The 22,337-nt window shown below is 39.8% G+C and overlaps 2 protein-coding genes across 2 annotated transcripts in view; one reads left to right on the top strand and one right to left on the bottom strand.

The window, feature by feature from the left end:
• The first annotated feature begins 611 nt into the window (after positions 1-611).
• Positions 612-9,076, top strand: PPIC (peptidylprolyl isomerase C). Its single transcript, XM_084225125.1, has 5 exons — positions 612-737; positions 4,779-4,892; positions 5,385-5,478; positions 7,108-7,292; positions 8,507-9,076. Exons 1-5 carry the CDS (start codon positions 639-641, stop codon positions 8,633-8,635), a joined length of 621 nt encoding a protein of 206 aa, XP_084081251.1. The 5' UTR covers positions 612-638; the 3' UTR covers positions 8,636-9,076.
• A 1,533-nt stretch (positions 9,077-10,609) lies between these two features.
• The window catches only part of SNX24 (sorting nexin 24), an 85,654-nt gene continuing 73,926 nt past the window's right edge, over positions 10,610-22,337 (bottom strand). Inside the window, exons 4-7 of the mRNA XM_084225086.1 lie at positions 18,142-18,236; positions 17,001-17,033; positions 16,062-16,126; positions 10,610-11,438 (exon numbers count right to left, since the gene is read on the bottom strand). Of these exons, the coding sequence (XP_084081212.1) occupies positions 11,368-11,438; positions 16,062-16,126; positions 17,001-17,033; positions 18,142-18,236 (264 nt within the window). The 3' untranslated portion in view covers positions 10,610-11,367. The remainder of the gene's footprint in view (positions 11,439-16,061; positions 16,127-17,000; positions 17,034-18,141; positions 18,237-22,337) is intronic.

Here is a 22,337-nt window from a genome sequence, read left to right as displayed (position 1 = left end):
AAGCCTTTACTGCTCCGGCTCCTTCACCCCCATGTGGGACCTTGCTGGGCACACAGCCCGGCGAAGCCGAAGGCCGGGCGGTCGGTACCTCTCAGGTACCGCAGCTCCCGTTGGGCGAGGCTGGCCCGGGGAGGGCACACGGCTTCCCCTCAGAACCGGCAGCACTGAGCCCCTCGCCGAATCCAGCACCCGCCCCAGACCCAGCCAGGGCGTCGGGCCCGTCCTGAGAGCCCCGGGCAGCGCCGGGAGCGGAGCTCAGCCCCCGCCGGGTCACCGCTCCGGCCGGGATGGGCGACGGCTTCTCCAGGATGGGTGACCGATCCCTGGCATACGTGACCGCTTCCTGGGATGGGTGATCAGTCCCTGGCATGGGTGGCTACTCCCCGGGATGGATGATGGCTCCTCAGGACGGATGACCGCTCCCCGGGATGGGTGGCCTCTCCTCTGGATGGGTGGCCTTTCCCCCGGGACTAGTGGCCTTTCTCCGGGATGTATGACCTCTCCCTGGGATTGGTGGCCTTTCCCCCGGGACGGATGGCCGCTCCCTGGGGCGGGGGGCCGCTCCCCGGAGCCCCACGCCCCGGCGCGGGAGGAGCCGCCCTTCCCCGGCGCAGGCGCCGCAGCGCTCGGCCGGCGCCATGGCCCGCGGGGCGCTGCTCGGCGCCGTGGCCTGTCTGTGCTTCCTGGCCCCCGTGGCCGAGGCCTTCAAGAGGAGGGGACCCAGCGTGACAGCCAAGGTGACTCTCGCCCGCGGCCGGGGCGGCGTCTTCGCCGCCGGGAAGCCTCGGGACGGGTCGGGCGGGGCCCGCGGCCGGGATATCCCGCGGCCGTGGCGGCGTGCCGGGGGGAGCCGGCCGGCCTCTGCCCTGCCCCGCTGTACAGCCGGCCCGCGCACCACCTCGGGCATTCAGGGCTTGGGGCGGGCTTGGCCTAACGCCGGAACTTCACCGTTTTATGAGGTTTTCTTGGTTGTTTGGTTGGTTACTTGGTTTTTAACCCTTTTGGGCATGCCGCCTTTCTGTAGGCGCTGGCACACCGCAGAGTTCGGGCCAGCAAAGTCTCCCTCTGGGTTGCAAAAGTGGAAACTTTTAAATTCCTCGCCCCTCCAGCGCTGCTACAGCTTCTGCTGCTGCCAGGGCAGTTTGTGGCTGCTGGTGCTGCCAAGTTGCCCCGAGCAGGACGTGACTGCTCTGGGGCTCGTCTGTGCCATGGGTTTTATTCATTCCTCCCTGCTCTCTCTGCTGAAACTCTGGAGAGGATCCAACGGGGCGCTACTGAGTTGTTCGGGGGAGCGGAGCATCTCTCTTGCCGGGAAGACTGGGGGAGCTGGGCTTGTTCAGCCTGGGAAGAGAATGACTGAGAAAGGGCCTTATCAATGTCTATGAGTGTGTTGAGGGGTGGATACCAAGAGCATGGACCAGGGTTTGCTCGGTGGTGCCCAGATGGTACCAGGAAATTCCACCTGAATATGAAGAAAAACTTTACTGTGCAGGTGACCGAGCACTGGAACAGATTGCCCAGAGAGGCTGTGAAGTTTCCCTCACAGGAGATATCTAAGAACCACCTGGACACAATTCTCTGCCGTGGAGAGAATTGATGCCCCTGGTTGAGTGGGAAGGTTATGCCAGATGACTCGCTGTGTCCTTTCCACTTTACCCCATTCTGTCATTGTGTGAAGCTCTTGATATTGAGAGCTGTCCCTTTGTTGGTCCCGCAGGAAGTGTGCACGGTGCCTGCGTGGATCTGGGATCCGTGGGGCTCAGTGCTGCAGGGCTCCTGGGCCAAGCAGGATGGATGGGCTGTGCGCCTGTTGCACACGTGGACATTGCAGTGGCACTGCCCAGGAGATGGACTTGTGGGCTGTGGGGCTGGCTGGTGGGATAGGGATGCACCTAACTACTGCAGTATGACAGCATCTCTTTCCAAAAAATGTTTGCTTGGTGCAGGAGTTTAGTCCAACTTTGGAATTCCGTGTTTCTACCCACAAGTGTTTTTCCACTCGCAGTCAGGAGAGAATGCGCCCGCCCATGCTGGGAAAGACACCTATACTCATGCAAGGGTGACAGGGAAGGGCAGAGGCAGAACTGCTTGCTCCAGCATGGCCTCAGCATCCTAAGCCATGGACTGTGCCTTTGTCTCTGTACTTCATTGCCACTGTTGTCTGCAACTGCTTACAGTTTCATTGCCATGGACCTCTAGACCACAGATTTTATTTTTTTGGTGGGGGGAAGGGTAAATTTGACCTTCAAATAATCTTCTGGAAATATATTCCTGTTTAATTATACATAAAGTACTTTCCTTCATTCCTCCTGCCTGGGCTGTAATGTTATGCCCCTCTCTAATTGTTGTGGCGCATAAAGAATTGCATTGCCAATTTTTTGTGTCCTAGGCAGTGGTAACTTCACAAAGCTCATCATATCACACCAGTTTTCTCTCTTTCAGTTTTCAGTAGTTTTCTGTAACCTTTCTTCATGTAAAAGATATTCCATACCTGTTGAGCATGTGTTCTGCCCATTTTTCTACATTTTTTTAGGTTGGTTTTATCATTCTGCAATAGAGAGGCCAGAATTACGTGCAGCACTCAGGGTGTGAACTCACAGTACACACCCTGTGTACATCTACTACAGATGTAGCTATGCCTATCTCTTTACTGTATCCATTTTAATTATTTCTAGTATTTGTTTTCCTTCCCTGACCTTCACAAGCCCAAAGCCAAACCTTTTACTAAACTACTCAAGATGATTTCAGGTGTATTTTGGCCCCCTTGTTGTGGCTCTACACCATATACAGTATTTTTGCATTTATGAGGTGATTACATTAGTTGGTCTCTAAGAATCATGAGATCTTCCTTTCAAAGTCACTTTAGTTTCCCTGAATAATTGAATGCTCTTGTCTGTTTTTTCAGTTAGATGTACAGCATCTTGTGTAAATTATACATGAATCTTTTTATGAGAACCAGCCCCTCTTACTGGTGTGTTCTTTTTTCATTTCAGTCTTGAAATACTTAACTGCAGATTTTAAATGCAATTAAATATTTATAAAAAAATCAATAAGACAAAAAATTTATAATATTTATTTTCTTTCAGAATTTTTGGTGAAGAATTTGGCCAGATGTTTTTTGAGATTCAAAAATGCTGTATCAACCAGCTCACAAGTGTCTACATGCTTACTGAATTTCCAGGGAACTTGTGGAAATACACTCATGAGAACACGGTTTTTCTGTGCAGAAATAGTGTCTAGGGCTACCAGATATTTCTGTACTTGATTTTGTGGCCAAAAATATGCAGAGACACATTTTTAAAAGTACTGGGTTTGTTGCTTAGGTAAGCAGCAGCGCCACGTATGAAGCCTTGTGGCTGTGCTAGGCTTGCAGTGTATGACAAGCTTGTCTCCTTGTGCTGTCAACAAAGTGTATGATGTTTGTGCACTGTGGGGGGATTGTTTGGTAGCCTTGGTCTTGTTACTTGTATATGCCCATGTATTTCAGGCAGTCCTACTAGAACAACATTTCCAGGCAAAATAGACAGGCAGTGGTTTTAGAAAACGTAGGAAGGCAGTACCCCATACATAGATAACCCTGGCAGCACAATTCAGAGAGGTTTGTTTATAAAACCGTTAAAAAGCTAGTGAAAGTGTGCTGTTAATACTTTGGGAGCCACACATCTAAGAAGCAGGTTATTCAGTGCCAAGTGTCAAGGAAATGAATGAGGTGTATCAAAAGGAATTTTATTTCCTTTATAGTGCTTTTATAGTGTTAGCCAAAAGTTCAACAGTCAAAACCACATAGAAGATCAAGAAATGGTAGAAATGTTTAGAAGGAGAGCGTGAAAGAGGCATTCACATTGGAGAGTCTATGGTCATTTATTATCATTATTGGACTAATTTCTTAGCATTACAGACAAGTAATACTTGGTTGAGTGCCACAGGGAACAGCAAATACCACATCATAGGAATACACATTGCTGTTTCCTAGAAGTTGTAATAGCCTTTATGTAACTTTTTCAGAACTTCAAAATGCCTCATTTCCTGACAGCTGTTCCTGTTTTCAGTAATTATTGGAACATTTTTGCACGTTCAAATATGCATTCATAGATTCTGAACTATATTAAAATGTCTTGTAACTCATTTGTCTTTTTGAAGTTGCTTTTCAGTGACATATACATTGAAGATTTAGGCAATCAGCTGAATAATCTGGCCTGGTTATTTCTCTGCTGGATTTGAATTCATGTTTAGGAAGGCAACTGCTGGCTTGAGCCAAAGGATTTTCTTTCCACTGTTTTTTCAATTCAGTGGAATTTAGACTTTTGTGTATATGTACTGATGCCTAAAACAGTGAATGGTCATTTGTAGGGAGTGTCAGCACTATAGTTCCTTGTTATTTTCCCCCATATGGGAATAGAATTGTTGTTCTTCCTTCTTTCATATTTCATTTTTCCATTCGGCTTTAAAGACTTACCTGTTTGGGAAAAATATTCTTGAGCACTATCTTCAAACTTGAAATACAGCAGTATTAATACACAGAGCCATTGAGATACATTGAGCCATTAAAAGCAGTAAGAATCAAAACATATAATCACCGGTTCTCAAACAGTTTTCTGCATAACCTGATTTTGGTGGCTCTGAAGGGATTTCTCTGAAACAGCACCCTTAGGAATTGGAGGATACTATTAATAGAGACCAGCCAGAAGTAATTTCTTACGACCTTACTCTTTGAAAAGCTTGGCTGTTTGCTGTGCTCACATCTATGTCACTTTTGTTCCCTTCACAAAAATATTCAGGTGTTCTTTGATGTGAAGATCGGAGACAAAGATGTTGGCAGAATTGTAATTGGATTATTTGGAAAAGTTGTCCCAAAGACCGTGGAGAACTTCATTGCGTTGGCAACTGGAGAAGTACGTTTGTGGTTTTCTTCCACTGTGTACTCAAGTTTGGCTTGGGAAAGCAGTGTGTGTTTATTGCTGTTTCAGTTGTGGACTGTCAGTCTTCATTCACTGGAGCGTGTGCACAAGTGCTGTCCCCAAGGATGTGCACTAGTGTGTGTCTTCTCAGGTCCTTGGTTCACAAGATGTAATTACGAGATGCTGGATATGAGCACCTCAATCTGTACCGGCCTTGCAGATTAGCATGTGGAGTTACTGTGGTCAGATACAGACAATAAAGTCAAATAAAGACAATGGCTTTGATCACCTGAATAAATACCTTCTTTGTGTCAGTGCAGTTTAGATGTTTTTAGCTGCACCTCAGTTTAATGTGTCTCTTGACAGTAGTATATCCCTTGGTGGTATATTCTGTGAAATCTAGCTGTTCACAACTTGTGTATTTCCATGTGATTGTATATAGAACTGGATGTTACATTCATTTAAAGAATGATTTCATTTTCTTAGAGAGGATATGGATACAAAGGAAGTAAATTTCATCGTGTGATCAAAGACTTCATGATTCAAGGAGGAGACTTTACAGCTGGAGATGGATCAGGAGGTAACATACTTAGTATCTTCCAGGTTCCCTTTTCTTTGTTCAAATGTCTGCTGAAGGTATGGGCAAACCAGCATATTCCTTCATGGTTTCTGCTCAGATAAATGAAAAAACCCCAAACCAGCCCACATTTGGTTTAGAGCATCTAGTACTTTTACAAGTGTCTTGTAGCCTAAGCTGCAGCTGTTTGGATTATCTGATTTATAAGTATGTGTAGCTCTTCCTTTGTCCTCAATTTTTGCAGATAGCTCTTTTCTGTCTGTGACTTGTCCCCATTCAAGAAGCATGGCTTTTCGTGCTGGGCTGGAGCCACATGACCAGCTGAGCTGCTCCTACAACTTCAAAAGATGGATGTCTCCACCCTTCCCCTGCTCTGGCTTTGTGACAGCGCTCCTTCCCTGAGGCACTCACTGATTGCATGTATAGGTGAACCAGTTCAAGTCATCCAGCAGAAGTCTAATCCGTGATGAAACAGTGAAAGCGCGTAGAGGGAAGGCAGGTAGGGAAGGAGGAGGCTGTCCTCTCTGCCCTCAGCTCAGTCTGTTCTGAAGAACCTCTGAAATGTGCTGTGAGAAGGAGTTTCTTAACAAGGAGAGAGGAAAAAATTAGAAGATGAGGGTCATCCGTATTTTTCTCTTACTAAAACTGAAACCATAAACTTGCTGGTGCTGTGAGTCCTGGCTGTGTGTATCACTTCTCCCTTCTGAGCTTCCAGAAGAATAGTTCAGTACACTCAGGGGGGCACTGCCAGCGCAGCATGTCTTGCACTGCACTCACACTGGCTGCAGATTTCTTCTCTTCCTCTACATGCACATTCTTGACATGCTACGATTTGAACTGTCTGCATGAACTGCTGGGATAGAATGGAAAACACACATTCCTTTTCCTAGCAGTCAACAATAGGGAAGGCCATAATACCAAATACATAGTTTTAGCATTAAAGGTAGGCAGCATTTATTTGCTTGCTGATGTTGTTTATTGGGATAGCATCTGGTGGTGTTGGGAACAGTGTCCCTTGTGCTAGGCACTGCACAAGTAAAGAGTGGGACAGACAACCTTCTCTTTTCAGAGAGTGATGGTGGTTTAACCATGACTGATGTGTTTTCTCTCTGAACTATTTTAGAAACATCAGAATCTTTATGTCGTGGTTGTACACATACACACCAAGTATTTTAGTCCAATTTCCATTTGGTCTTCATATGCTTGTAAACATGCCTAAAGCAATTTCTTACCATAGGGGAAAAGTTTTAAATACTGAAATTGTCATGGCAGTCTTATTGTTAGTGGCCATAAGCATGTACTTTAATTTGCGCAGCAGGATGAAGTATACTATTGTTCAATGGTGTCTGTAAACCAGACCTTTGAAGATGTTCTGTTTGCTTAAATTCAAGGGATAAAGCATTATCAGCTCTGACTGTTCTTTCTTTGTGTGTGGTGGTTTAGCTTACCTTTACACAAAAAATTATTTTAGTTATGGAGTTGCTGATGGTTGAACAGTGATGTTGCTGTGTTTACTCAGCCAGTGAATCTTCACGTCCTGAATTCATACTTCATTTTCCCGATTTATGAACAAAAAGCAGCTTTCGTTTGATTTATTTTTTTTAAGTTTGCTTTCTTATTTTTTTGTCATAGGAAGAAGCATCTATGGAGAAAGGTTTCCTGATGAGAACTTCAAGCTCAAACACTATGGAATTGGATGGGTTAGCATGGCTAATTCTGGCCCAGACACCAATGGATCCCAATTCTTCATCAGTGTGACAAAGCCTTCCTGGTTAGATGGAAAACATGTAGTATTTGGCAAAGTCCTTGATGGAATGGTAAGTTTAACGTAGTGGTTGATCTGGACAAATTTTGCCCCATTATACCTCTGTTACCATGGTTCAGAGACAGTTGAGTACATCTCATACATTCATGGTAGAAAATTATTGTGAAGAGCTCCAGCTGGAGGACTCAGAACTGAAATAGCAGAAATGGAAATCTGTACCATGCTTTTGGCTTTCACAGCCATTATTTCAGACTGCTAAGCACTGAAATCAACACTGACACCTTTGCAAATTACAAATGAAGAAGTTCAGCTCCTCCTTTCAGTAACATTGTTACTCATGAAATAATTCTTTTTCTACAGGTTAAAATCAAATTTTGTAGCACATGCTAGTTATGGGTAACACTTTTGCTGTTAAATGTTTTTAAGATGCATGTGAATGTAAAGCAGGCAAACACATACTGGCCAAACAGAATTTTAAGCTAAAAAAATATGTTTTCAAGTGATTATACTTTTATTAGTGTGGTTCTCCTTACAAATTATTCCCTTTTAATCCGTGTTTTGAAATTATTGGGGAAAACATGAGCTGCTGGATGGACTTTGAGGAGTTTGAAAACTTCATCAAATACTTTCCTGTCACTCCCACATTCGTACTGAATTCCATGTTCATGATCTACAGTAGTAGCTGTAAATTTTGAGAAGGTATTTAGACTTAAGTTTTAGTTTAGTCAGATTAATGGACAAATATCAAAAAACAAGTTGTCAATATACCTAAATTAATTTTGTCCTTTAAAAATACTGGTACCACACTAAAAATCTGTATGTGTGTGTTATATGCTAAAGGTAAAAGCAGTAACCAGATTTCTGGAAGCACAGTTATGCTGTACAATTAGAAAAATAATAATGCTTGCCTTTTGTGGTCTCTGGATTCACTTTCTGCTCACAGGCCATGGATAGAATCCTGTATGTGCCAGCTTAATCAGCTGAATATACATTTTCAGTTGCCCCTTCAAAATGTTTTTGTTGGCTGAAGGATTTTCTAGGAGGGCAGACAGCCTTCCCTGTGCTTCTGTCAGCTGTGTTTGATTTACACAGTGACACAACTGCTAATGTGGAAAGAAAAGGATGTGGGAAGTTGAGATCTTTGTTCACAAACCGGTTAATAAGCAGTGATGTTAGGTGCACTTTTTTGTTCCCGTGGCACCAGACTTCAGCCACTGGAGTTTCTTTGGCTAAACTGAACCTCTCTGTTTGTTCTTTGTTTGACAGTCTGTGGTGCACTCGATAGAACTCCAGCAGACAGATGAACATGATCGACCCCTTCAGGACTGTGTGATTGTGAACAGCGGCAAAATAGCTGTAAAGGAACCATTTGTAGTTGAAGTTGGTGACTGGTGAGACCAATAGTCAGAATGAAAAGTAAAACTTAATCACTTTCCTTTAATGCTGGTTTTTTGACCAATCTCAATTATCCACTGAGTTTTCTCCTCAAAACAGGTGGAGTTACATTCAGGCAGTACTTATCATTTGCCAAATACAGAAGGGATATGACTATTTCTATAATAACTTGTTGGAGCTGCCACTCCTTGAAATTCAAGACATATCCCACCAAATTCTAGATCTTGCAGAAAAAGTCTTTAATGAAAAATTATAGCAGTAATTCTATTTTTCCAGGATTTAAAATATAGAAATTTTGTTCTGTTTGGAAATTTTAGAATATTTGTTTTTGTCTTTTCAACTGAAAATATTTACTGTAGTACTACTAGCATTTCTAAAAACTTTAAAAAAAGAGCAAAATAGAGAAGTGTTTTGAATAAATAAACTTTGCTTTTAGATAAATACTTGAGAGCATTTTTTACTCCCCAGGGTCTTTTTTCTCACCTCAATTGATTCCTCAAAGTGTGCAGGGGGTTTTGCTTTTCAGGAGATAAGGTTGTAAGGTTAGAACAGAGATGGTAAATTTTCCTAATCTAAACATGTCAGGTAAAGTCCCTACTGTCTTTCATAAAACCACAGTATTGAGATACCATTCTGTGATCAAGAACAAGCAGCTTTTCTGTCTTATTATTGAATAAGGTAGTTGAAACTGTTAGAAACTGATTAGAACAGAAGAATTCTTGTTTTGCAGCATGGTGAATTTTGTAACACTTAACTAATGTTACTTATTTTAAAGCTCCAACACTTTATGTTTTGCTGTAAGTTTGAGAACTTCAGGTTCATTTTTTTGGTGATGCTTCATAAATAACTCTTAAGCTGACAACTGGTAGCTTTCAGAGGAGGTCAGTGTAGGGTAATACTTGTATTAAGACACCTGTATTAAGTTCAGGGCAGATACATGGATTTTTTTGTTTTGAGTTGACTGTTTTAGAACTCAAGATGGAAGAGTCAGTGCCAAGATCTGATGAAGGGCTCATCCTCCTGTAACACAGGCAAGCAGCACACCACTCCTCTTTGTACTGACTCATTTCGTGAAGGGCATCCTGAAGGTCTGAGGTATCCAGAGCCAAAGTGATTTAGAGCAGAAGAGGCTGCTGCAGCACCAGAGCTTGTAGGTACCTACTGGCATTCCGCTCAAAGGGACCGGGAAAAAACTGTGGGCAGGGAATTACCCTAGGTTCTCCTGACATATCATTTACAGTTAGAAGATGGTCCTGCTGGTTCTTCATCCACAACCCCGGGGCCTCTCCTGAAGGTAAATGCTGACACTTCTTTTCAGAGACCTGTGAAAGGATTATTGTCCTCTGCAAACAGAACTGGAGAACTTGGCAAGGGCCTCTAAATTTGCGTAGGACTAGGCAATCAGATTTCCTTTTTACCCCTGATGACTTTTCTTTCTACTAGCTGTTTAAAGTAAAATTCTCTGAAAAGCAGCTCTGGGAGCAGGGTTAGCAAGCAGGAGTGAGAATGCCTCAGTCTGCCAGTAGCTGAAAGCTCTCCTGGAGGCTGAGCTTACAGACCTCATAAAGTTATGGTACCTGAACAAGTGCTGCAGTCACAGGCCTACCTTTTTTTGAAGTCCCAGCTTTCCACTCTCCCCACATGGCTTCCAAACATATTTACTAGTTAGAGCAGGCAACCTGTGTGTCTCTAAGGATCTGACTTATGTTTGTGCCCAGCTTCGCCATTGCTGCTTTTGTGTAGCACTCCCTTCTGCTGATGAGCCCAGTGACTTACTCTGTGCTCCATTAACCTTAATTTTTTTCACCAAGACTACCATGTTCAGCTAAGGTAAGAGTAAGAGCTTTAAATGAGCAGACACACAGGTATTTTCTCACACTTGGGGAGACAGACATCTGTGAGATACATCTCAGAGGACAGAATCTCAAAAAAATTTCAATAGAAAAATTTCACAAAAAAACACTGAAGTGGTACATTCATGTCGTAGTAATTTATTTTGTAATGTCCAGTAGCACACATACAAATTTCCAGTTAAATCTGAACATACATATATATGTATCAGTTTTAGTTTGATCATAATATTCTTGCTTTAGTTTACCACAGAGTTGTATGTTCTGTGACTTATAAAATGTTAATATATGGAATACAGTCAGCAAGTTGGTGTGGAGAGTAAACAAACACACAGGTTAGATGTCATAACTGAATGGAGATGTGCAAAAGTCCCATAGAAGCTCCTGGTAAGTAAAATAATTAAAACTGAAATCTAGAACTCAGAGAGTGCTATCTGTTTCAGAATGTGAAAGCGTATTTCCAATTCTGCACACACTCTCTTCAGCACTTTTAATCCATCCAGTGCCAGCAATGGGTAATGTGCTGGGGAAAAATCCTGGTGCAAAATGGTTTAGTGTTTGCTTTAAGAGAAATTATAGAAATAATTAGTAAAACTTTTCTCTTCAAAGGTTAGCATAATTCAGTGTATGACTTAGAATATTTAGTGTTAAATAGAGCATGTCAATATATAGAAAGTATAAATAACTTCAATACTGTTGTTTCCATATCTTTTTTTAAAAGCAGCAACTGTAATGACAATGATTTTATTTAAAAAGACATAATGCTTGAACTTTATCTGAGGTTGTGCCTCTTGCTTCTGAGCATAATTTTCACATCACAGAATTTTATTACTGTTAATTCTATTAACCATGACTTCACCTTCTTCTTGCCTTGTATTGCTTCTACCTGGGCAGTAGGTGAGGATAAAATATTCCATGTAGAATGCCGTCTATAACTACGTTTGGAAAGTCATCTGAAAAAAAAGGGGGGGGGAAAAAAAAAGAAAGAAACTTACTTTCTTATTCCATGTCAGTACAATATAAATGTTTTTGTGAAACTTAACTAGGTAAGGCCTCATTTACTTTGGGTTACTGCATCACTCAACTGTTTATCCACGTTGAGGATGTGCTATTAGTAATGCTGTTTCAGCACTAAAGCCACTTTAGGGTAGCAGTGGGCATTGCATGAATGCGCTGCCAGATTTGTAGCTTATTGATTTAAAGGGATGTTCTAATACTTAAGGCTGCTAAGCTCCAGCTCTTTATCTGAATCTTTTCTCACAAGGAAGATGGATTACACTGGCAATTCAGTTTCTAACAAAATCTCAATATACTTGAAGAAATTTCTAGGTTACTACTGGGAATACTTCAGAGCTGTTTCTTGTATTGTGGTTTACAGCAACGTTTAGACTGAGAAGACTTGAGGATGCCTGTACAAAAATGATTATTTGAGGCAAGAAATTTTCACATTGTCCAATCAACATAAAATGTCACATTACAAAATGTCATCCTACAGTACTTGAAAGAAAAAAATCCCACTACTTTGCTCACGGATGCAGAGGAAACTGCCAGTTAATTTTCACATTCCATTTGGCATGAAGGAATTGCCTGATAGAACACAATAATAGATCCATGTACGTGGATGTACACTGTTGAATTGAAAAGATTTTTGAAATGCACCAACACCTGAAGTTTAAATGAAGGCTCTATTTAAATCACCAGGCATTAAAACTAAGAATTTATGAACATATCTTACAACCTTAAAATTGTTAGTATGCTAGAAATGGATTTCCTGCTAAGAGCAGACGGTTCCTGCTGTGGAATTTTCCGCATGAAACAAACCTATCAACCTATAGGTATTCACAAAGAGGAGATGCAACTTTTATAAAAATCATTAGTACTTGATACATTACATTACTTAGTGTGGGTGGAAATTAGGGTTGCCCCTAATTCTTTCACATAAATAATTTTGGAAGTAAAAAAATATTGAGCAAAGGTAGATTTGGACCCTGTAAAAGCAATCCTTATTGTCTTACATGTGTTATTTCATTGTTATTATTAAAGTGATTTCAGAATATGGCAGATGTTATGAACACAGATACTTTAGGATATTTTTATGAATGGTAAGCTCCCCTATAAACAACATATGCATAATTCTACCCAGCTTCTCATAGTAAGCCATAATTATAAATTACTTGCTAGTATTTTGAATCCATTAGTGTTTCCTCAAGTCCTGTAAGATCATCTGTCCCAAATTACCCTGGTAGAATAACCCTATGCAGTTGTCATTGATGTTACCAAAATTCACTTGTAAAGGAGATCTGATGCTTTCCTTGTAGATTAAATGACGCAGTTCCAGAAACCAGTTTTTATTGGTTCTTCTATAACAAAGTTTATGTAGGAAAATAAGGGTTCATTTTCAGAATTATACATCCTCACAACGTTAGATTTAATGTGTGCCTTTTCTGCTTAAAGAATTAAGCATATCAATTCAAGTTAAATGCAACTAAAGTACATATATATATATATATATATATATAAAAAACTTAAGTATGAACACAACAAAGCACCGTCTTGCAGATCTGTGACCCTTGCATGGTTTAAAGAATCATCAGAACAATTTTCAAAAAACTGACAGTAAATCTCAGATCCCACTTTTTTAGCTTCCAAAGTATCATCTCCAATTTGAAGCATATTAGGTTTTTTCCTTTATTTTTCTTGAGAACATTCATTTTTTCTTTCTCCCCATACCCTTACACAAAAAGTAATGTGCACTTGGGCCCTCAGACTGTTAAATACATCATGAAAAAGGGAAATCTGAAAATCAATGAGGTTTGTAACTGTGGATCTTATTTCTGGAAAAACTGTCTTGCAGCTTAACAGTGCTTAAAGCCCAGTCACTAGAGTAGTGGCAAGATTGTATTTTAAAAAGACAAATCACAGTGCAATGACAGGGTAAAAATGTTCTCCAAGTATTATATTCCAGAAACAGTTTTTTATTTTGTTTAAAACTCACACTATTTCCTATTTATTGAAATATGTTAACACAGGCATTCCTGTATCCAGGAAAGACTTCTGATTGAAATTTACCTTCTTCAAAGACAACATACAATAAATAGTTATTTTTTAATGGACACTTACGTTTGGTCATAGCTTGAACAACCTTGGCTGTTTTTACAAAGGAATCAGAGTCTATCAAAGTAAGAACTGATCTGAGAGGGAAAATTTTAGAAAGCTCATCTATATTTTCTCTGTGCTGCAAACTAAAAACAAATAAGAAGAATTAAAGGCAATGGTAGTTTTGTAAAAACTTTGTTTCTTTCTAACTAGACTTAAGTCAACTAGTAGAGGCTCTAGACTCAGGACTTGGTTTTCTTCTTCCTTTTTTAAAGGTCACATTCTAATTTGTGTTTTAATTCATTTGGTTAAAGAATGACTTGCAGTGAATTTGATATTTTAGGGTTTTCAAATACAAAGAATATTCACCTGCTGTATAAAATTCTAAATACTGTGGATCAAGGTCAGAAAATGCCTTGGCGAGAGTCTGAAATGTCCTTTATATCATATGTCATTAATGAGGCCTACTGAATATTTAAACCTATTACTCATTAGAAGAGGGCTTTATCTTAATGCTTTTTTGCATTACTTCAAAGAACAGTTACCAAATTAATTGGAAAGTTCCTAATGATTTCACAAAAAGGAGCCTTACTCAGAGTACACATTATGGAAAGGAGATAAATACCATCACCCAACTGGAGAATCTTGAAGTCTTACAGCAAAATGTTACATGTGGGCTGGAAATACTAAGCACCATATCAGTTTTTTGGGATAACTGTATATGAAATCCATTTTCTCTCTTCAGAATGGTATGGAGTTACATGATGTTCATGTATACCAGGCTCTTGAGGAATCAAGTATACAATTTGGAAGAGCATTAAACACAAAGATTAAGACATGCAGTGTGGCTCACTTGAAATACTAGTATAGGCAGCATCTGGACCAAATTTTAAACAGAGGCTACTCTGTGGGTGATTCTTCATTACTGTTGTCACTTGGGTCAGACGTGACCCTGTGCAGTGACCCCCTCCCCTTACCGTGCTTTGGTTCATCGATTTTGTGATCTGCACTTCAGCCTCAAATGAACATTCAGTCTGTGAAATCAGACGAGTGCTAAGTCAAAGTAAAAGCTAAACAACCTTGTAATGTATCTTCTGATGTGGACTTGAATCACACTGGACCTCTGTTGTCTGCGTTTCACTCTAGTTACATATTGGAGTTCAGTAAGACTTCATAGGGTCAGCAGTGTTTGGCCCCACTACTAGCTAGCATGGACATTGTTTGCAAGAGAGACTGCTTAACCCTCTCAAAATATATAAGCTTGTCCCTATGGTTTTGGTAAACAGCTTGAAAAAACAGCAGAACCACAGAATAGCTGCAGCTGGGAAATGACTGGAGGTGATCTGGTCCAAGCCCCTGTTCAAGAGGAGCACCTGCAGGCAGTCACCCAGGACCCTGGCCAGGCAGCTTCTGAGTGTCTCCAAGAGTGGAAACCCAACACCACTCTGGACAACCTGTATCTGGGCTTGGGAAAATATTCCTTATGTTCTAATTCTGTCACTGGGCAGCACAGAAAAGAGACTGGCTTTGTCTTCCTTATGCCCTTCCCTCAAGTATTTAGAAACACCTTGAGAAAATATCAAGGAAGTACACTCCATTGTCTAGGAAAAGCAAAAAAAGTGTTCTTTCCTAAATTTATTCTTAAAAATTTAATTAATTTTAAGGCAGTGTGAGAATCTGATTTCTAAACAGTATTTTGTAAAATGAAACAAAATGCCACATTAAAAAAGAATTTATGTGCAGCTCAGGGAGAAAATTCTCTTCTGAAAGCATATTACATATTTATTAGAAATAACATGTTCGAACAAGTAAAATGACAAAGCCAAGAGGAACCCACTCTGAAAATGGTATTTTTTTTTCCCTGCACACATTGAATTTGACATAGGGTAAATTCTCTGAATTATTAATTCAAAGAACTTTTTATATTAAAAAGAAGAGTTTATAACAATTTCCAATGCCCTTTTGAACCACCTAAGTCTAATGTAAATGTCCTGTGGAATACATCACTTACACATTAAGTACACTTTTTTCCCCCATAAAGAGCTCCAGAGGTTATAAATGATAAGAAATAATAATAATAATCCAAATGGAAATACAAACATGCTTGCAGTAGACCAGCTGGTGTTTAGGGAAAAAGCACTTAAAAAGGACTGGGCCTCCGAGTTCAAAACCTTCAGGCAAAACAGCCAAAGGGTCAACAACAAGAAAAGAAAACCAGTGTTCTCCTTCTTTTGATTTGAATTCTCAGTAGGTTTGCCTCAGAGAACAACTGGGGGGAAAATTCCACCCTTTTACAAATCACCCACCCCACTTAGTGTTTTAATGGTTTCTTACCCGAGAACTATTGTTTTATTGGCAGGTTATTAGATTTTGGACCAGTGTCATTTGACTAGGCCAGTATTAATAATAATAATAATGTGGTTTATGCAGTGCAGGGTCAGATCAGTAAAGTGCTGTTAAGAGATGACAGGTTTGATTACCGTTGGCTTTAGGCAAGACATATGGATCCCTTAGGAACAGCAGCACAGGCTGGTGGGACAGTTTGCTGGAAAGGTCAAGAACAGGGATGTCAGTATCAAGGGACAGCAAACAGACTGTTCTACAAACTAGCTTTGATAAAGTGAGGTGGTTGAACTGCCAGGAACCATGCGGTGCGGTTCCACACACACCAGTGCTGCCCAGAAGGGCAGGCTCCACCTCCAGGAAGCAAAGCTCACTGCTCCTAAGCCATACAGTGAAACCTTCAATGTCAAGCTGGAGTGAAGGGGCGGCATCCAGGAGGACTGGCTTGCAGCTCTGAGACCTCCTGATGCTGCTCTGCTCCCTGGCATGTGGGAGCAACGTGCCAGGGAGCAGAGCAGCATCTACAACACCATCTACAGCCAGGCTCTCCAGGCCACCAATCTTACTCAAAAAGTCACCATGTTCTAACAGCCCCCAAAGCAGTTGCTGTATCCATAATCTGTGGAGATAAGCCCTTGGAATCCCCCGAGGCCTGATTCTCGTCCTTGGCCATAGCATGAGCAGCCTCCCCCAGCTCTCTCCACTCTGCTCTGTACCTATACATTCCAAGTAGTGCCAACAGATGCAGATGGAGCTCTTATCAAATGCAAGGGGAAGAACCCAGATCTCTAATTTCTTCTGCTAAATCTTCTTGCTGCAAAAAAATACATTCCCAGATATATTTCAGAGCTGGCAGTGTTCTGTCAGTTTTGTAAAGAATTTCTCAACACTAGCATAAGGATGTTCTAGTCACACTAAAAACTGATAGATACAGCACAGCTGGTGGTAATATTTAACAAATACAATTTTAATGCTAAACTACTTCTAATTTGTTAACTGCAAGGAAAAAATTAAATGGCAATAATTTAAACAGTTTATTAATCAGATGCCCTATAAAGAGTAGAAATCACACTCACCTTGATTCTTCAGATTCTGTTTCATCAAAAGAGCTGCAAGTGACAGGAAGCTTTGGTTACAACAAAATTAATTTTACAATTAAAATCCCCAAATCCTTTAAGAATGACCAAAGGGAGCAATCTTCTTCTGGTCAGTGGCCACATAATAGCACATAAGGAAATATACATGGGAGATTGTATCATTTTACAACCACCACTACTTGAAAATGACACCATCCATTTTACTGTAACAGATTAATTTCCATATATCTATCTGTGGAGTGCTGAGGTGTAGTTCCACTGAGGATACTGGCTGATGTCATTAACTGCAAGTGAAAACTACAAGCCTGGTAGCTTCTGAGTCAGTCTGGACACTGCCCTGTGCCATAGAGACCTCCAGGGGTAAGAGGGCCTCAAAATTATCTTCAGGTAAATTTGCCTTTTCACAACCTCAGATCTAAACAGCGTGCCCCAAAGTTGAAAAGGGCCATGTGGCTTTCTGGGGAGCAGAATGGTAATGCTTCTGCACTATCAACCACATCATCTTATATAGCAAAAGAAATTCTGCCTAGAAAGCTCACAGCTGCAGATGGTAACAGAGCTTCCAGTTACACTGGTTTGGGTACTTCTGTAGCCCTTACACTGGTCGTACCAAGATTCTCTTCCGCAGCTGGTTAGGAACCCTTCCAGGGGATGGGCAATCAGGTCATTGGGGTAATGTCATCAGAAAGGTGAAAGAAGCTCATTTTTGAACACAGCGTGAGATTATAAAATGATCATGGAATGATGCACTATTTTGTGCAGATACTATGTTCATAAAACACATGCAAAGGCTTTCTATGCAATTTTACTGAGTGCTTATGAATATCTTACATTTCAGTAGATACTTCATGATCTACAAGAAAGTCATATTTTTCTCATCTAAGCTCTCCTTTGCTTTCCAAGAATATTACATTTAACTTCCCTTCTGTCATTGAACATGCTGGATTTATTTTATGACCTTTTGGGGATATATAAACATACTTAACATGAACCTAATGCCCATTTATTTTACAGTGTTAGAGTTGGCAGCAAGACCATTTTAAGTCAATGGAATTGCATCAGCACTGAGTGGATATGGGCCTTTTGGCCTCCATGTATTTTTCAGTAAAGGAGAGCTTACCCACAGCTTTCTGCTTTTGGCAAGGTAGGTACATGACGAACATTCAGAAAATCGAGAAATATCTTAGGAAGCTCTTCATTTTCTAAAATGACTGTCTGTAAAAAAAAAGGCACAATAGAACCCCAAATTTAAAAAAATATTTTAGATATTGCACAGTTCCATTCAAGCTACAGAAACATTTCTCTCTTGCAATACTTTTCAGTTCTTCATTTTTACACCTATTTTGGAATGCCTCATTTTAATAGGAAAACCACAGTTCTTGATGAATCACTTAGAAATACATTCAGCTTATGCTACTACATTCTTTTTCACCTGCCATCAGGTGAAAAAGAATGTAGTAGCAAAAGCTGAATGTAGGTGCAAACCTATATTCCTCTCAGATATGTCTGATTCGGGAACTAAGTTGCTGGCATGCTCATTTGTGAATAAAGTTCTGTTTATTTAAAATATAAAATAAAACAGCCTCAGCTTAGTGCTTTCATGTTCACCTCACAGAAGACTACCATCTGGCTTATGAGTAGAGGAGTCTTCACTTTGTGCAGTTATATTAATGCACGTCTCGGTAAATGAAAACAAGGGAAACTCCTTGTTTGGCTTGACAGGTCAGCTTACAATATGCTCCATGTATCTGCACTACCACTCTGAATGACAAAGCTCTGACCACGCAGCTGCTGGCCAGACTTGCCACATTCTTCCACAACTGTGATACAACGGCCACATAATGGCCAGACTACATCCTCTGTTTTTTCCCTTGATGAGATAATCTAGAGTTTTCACAAGGCAAAGAAAAACAGTTCATATATTCAACCAATGTCTCACATGAAAGATAAACCCCTATTTCTTTACTGTTCATACTGACATGCATTCTGAAAACATGTGTACTTCACAAGAAAAATGAAGCCATAAGTTTTCTTAAAGAGATTTCCTTCATAAAGACCTGATTTGAAGTGAATATATGTATGGAAGAAACTGCACTGGATTTAAAATTAAATTGCCTCCCAGAAGCAAAGCTTTCCATGTTCATCCTGTTCACTTTACCACCCCATGATAGAAGAAATAAATATAGAGAAGAAACAAGTCTGGAAAGACACGTTACTCTTACATTCAGAAGGTAACTTACTCCTGCCTGTGTATTCTTTTACATTACAATATCACAAGGGAGACACTGGTACATAGAGGACAGCAGGATCACAAAAGAAAAAGAAAGGTTGAAATAGACATCTAGAAGTCATCTAGATGGTATAGTAGGTTTTATAGCAAATGATTTGGTTATTTGTGCAAGGAAAACCTGCTTTATATTAAAATTACATAAGATGTGAATGGACTTAAAAGCATTTAAAAGCAAAGTTATTTGAGAACTGGATATTTTTTTATGTTAAATTTGCAAGTCTGAATTCAGAGACTATACTTTCTTAACAGCTGAGGCCATCACTAAAATGTTTGAAAAAAAGAGCAGGGAAAAATGCAGCTTTTGAACTTTTCTGTTCTAGATTTTAAGGAATGTAACAAACAAGGAGGTCTAAGATGTTGGTAAGTGTTAAGCCTTTCAGTTCACCTCTATACGAAGATGCTGCATTAAAAAATGCCACTCTGTTTGCATTCTGCAAAATCAGCACTCTGCTGCTGAAAAATTTATCCCATTCTGCATTCAGGTTATGCACAAAAGAAGGTGTGGAGGCGGATGCATATTCAGAGAGTGTGTGAATTGCATAGAAATGTGTATGACTGGCTCAAATAAAACCATCTTGCTAATTATATGCGATAAGGAACCACAAAAAGTTGTAGAAAGATGTTTAAGGGCGTCCAGTACTTATGTGCAACTTCATACATACAACTCTTGACAGCTTTTTCTAAAAGCTGAGCTGCCTGCTGAAGCTGCTGAATGGAGCAGGGAAGAACAGAAGGATACACCATTTTATAAAAGGAAAACTACTGACAGGTCTTACAAGCCTATTTGCTTCTACTTCCACTCACTTGAGATTAATATCTCATTCTATTTTGGTTGTTTGGTTTTTTTTTTTCCCCTCGCCACAACATGTATCAAGTCAACCAAAGTCCTGCTAATCCTGGCTGGACCAAATACCTTTCACAAAAAGATGCAAGCAAATAGTACCCATTTTAGTCTGTTAAGCCACAGAGTTTGTTAATGGTCAATAACTTTGCCTTGGTGATCACTAAACTTAAAAATGTAGAATTTGAAGAGAAGCAATTTTGCACAGCACTGTATTTGTCCACCACCTCTGCTGATTAGGAATTTTGTCATTTTGAGAATTTTATAAAGGAAGGAATGACTGCATTGACCAAAGGAGGATTTTGCAACTGATGTAATGTAATGTGACACAGATTTTTAAGTATGAAAAATAAAAATATGAAGTTTACAAGTTAATTATACTAATAGGGGGCAAATTATCGTCTGGCTTGACTTCACTGGCTTTGATTCAACAAGAGGTGAGGATATAATCTTGCCATTTAAAATACACAATGGAAACCAAAGGAAAGGAGAAAAATAAAGCCTGATAACAACAACAAAACTAAATCAAAACAAAGAAAAGCCAACAAAAAACCACACAAACCCCAAACTGACCAACCAACCAAAACTAAAATAAAACCTCTACAAGCACCAACCAGCCACAATGGATTAGGCGTGTGGATACAGAAAAAAATCTTAGCATTCTCAGCTTCCTATTTAAGTTAAAAAAAATTACTCTTAAATTAGAAATGTTATTATAATTGGCTGGAACAACCCATAATACAACAGAGCTTTTACTTCTGTCTGAAAACTTGTAAGAATTCATATTTGCAAACCTCACCATCTTTACATGATAGGTGTGTAGAAAAGGAACCAGCAGGTAAAGTTTCTCAACCACTACCTATAATTTGTGATGTAATATGCTCAACTGCAGCATTTGTTCAAGTGAATATATGATATTGGCTTGTAGGCATGACTAGCTATCTTATTTGCTCTGCCGTCAGAAACTGAAAGATAAATATTTTCAAAGAAATAAAAACTCACAATTAGTTCTTTGTAATGTGAATTTTTCTTGCATCCAAATTCTATCAAGATCATAGCAATTCATTTCAAATATGAGCCCCAGAGTGCTAAGTAAGCTAATTTAAGAAAAAATCCCCAGGATGTTTCCTTCCTAAACAAAATAAAACTCCCTCTTCCCCCAAAACTAAACCTAATACAACCTCTAGCAAGTGATTTGGGAAGTGACTCCAGAAATACATTTTTCAACTCATTGATTTCAGCTGAACTAAAAGTGCCATATTTTCTTAGAAAATTGTAAAGGGTATTTATCTGTTACTGTCACACTTTAATGAACTATTCTGTGCTTCAGGAGAAAAACCCACAACACAACACAAGGGAAAGTCTGATGTTTACATCAGTAGAAATGTCTTTTTCATTGGAAAGGTGCAATTATTATTATGTAAGACAAATCATAAAATCCCCAATTTTTCTACCTTATCAGTTTCATAAAATCATGTTCCCTAAAGGTGTCATTGATTAGTTGCACATGTTCTTTCAGTGACATCTGAAATACTTAATTGTCGGTTATCTTTTCTCCTTCAGTAAGTAAAACATAGTCACAAAATTGCAAAGGGACTTGTTCTGCCTTAACCTTAGCTAGATGCCATCATGCAGTGGAAAACAGTGCTAAAATATCACAGGATAATGCTCTCCAACAACGGAGACATATAAACAGCATAATGATTTCCCATGAGTTTCCTTTTTAGAAAATTGTCACTAAAGCCAGGGTAAATGGTGACATATCTTCACAGAAGACAGTGAAATCGAACACTGGCATTCTAGTTAGGCCCAAACCTACTCATCAGCCAATTATAGCAGTAACTGAACATCTCGCTGAAAACCTGAACAAGACCACTTTGCTAACCTTCAGAGATCATGCCACAGAAATGCATAATTTTCTATTATTATTATTATTATTATTATTATTATTATTATTATTATTATTATTATTATTATTATTATTATTATTATTATTATTATTGCTGGTTTTAATAAAGAAAGATTTAAAAATCAATTTCTTACAATCATCTATCACACTTTCTTGAGGTTGCTGGAAGAACTGTTGGAAAGGGAGAAAAGAGAGGTGGGAGCTGAGTTACAGGGTTTTTACAGACTTTTCTATGCAATCGGGTTTAGTTTGAAAGGCTGTACTGTTAGGGTGAAA

The sequence above is a fragment of the Fringilla coelebs genome (assembly GCF_963513975.1).
Source record: "Fringilla coelebs genome assembly, chromosome: Z".
NCBI classification, from domain to species: domain Eukaryota; kingdom Metazoa; phylum Chordata; class Aves; order Passeriformes; family Fringillidae; genus Fringilla; species Fringilla coelebs.
Note: the sequence above shows the minus strand (reverse complement) of the source record. Positions and strands in the feature narration are given on the sequence as shown.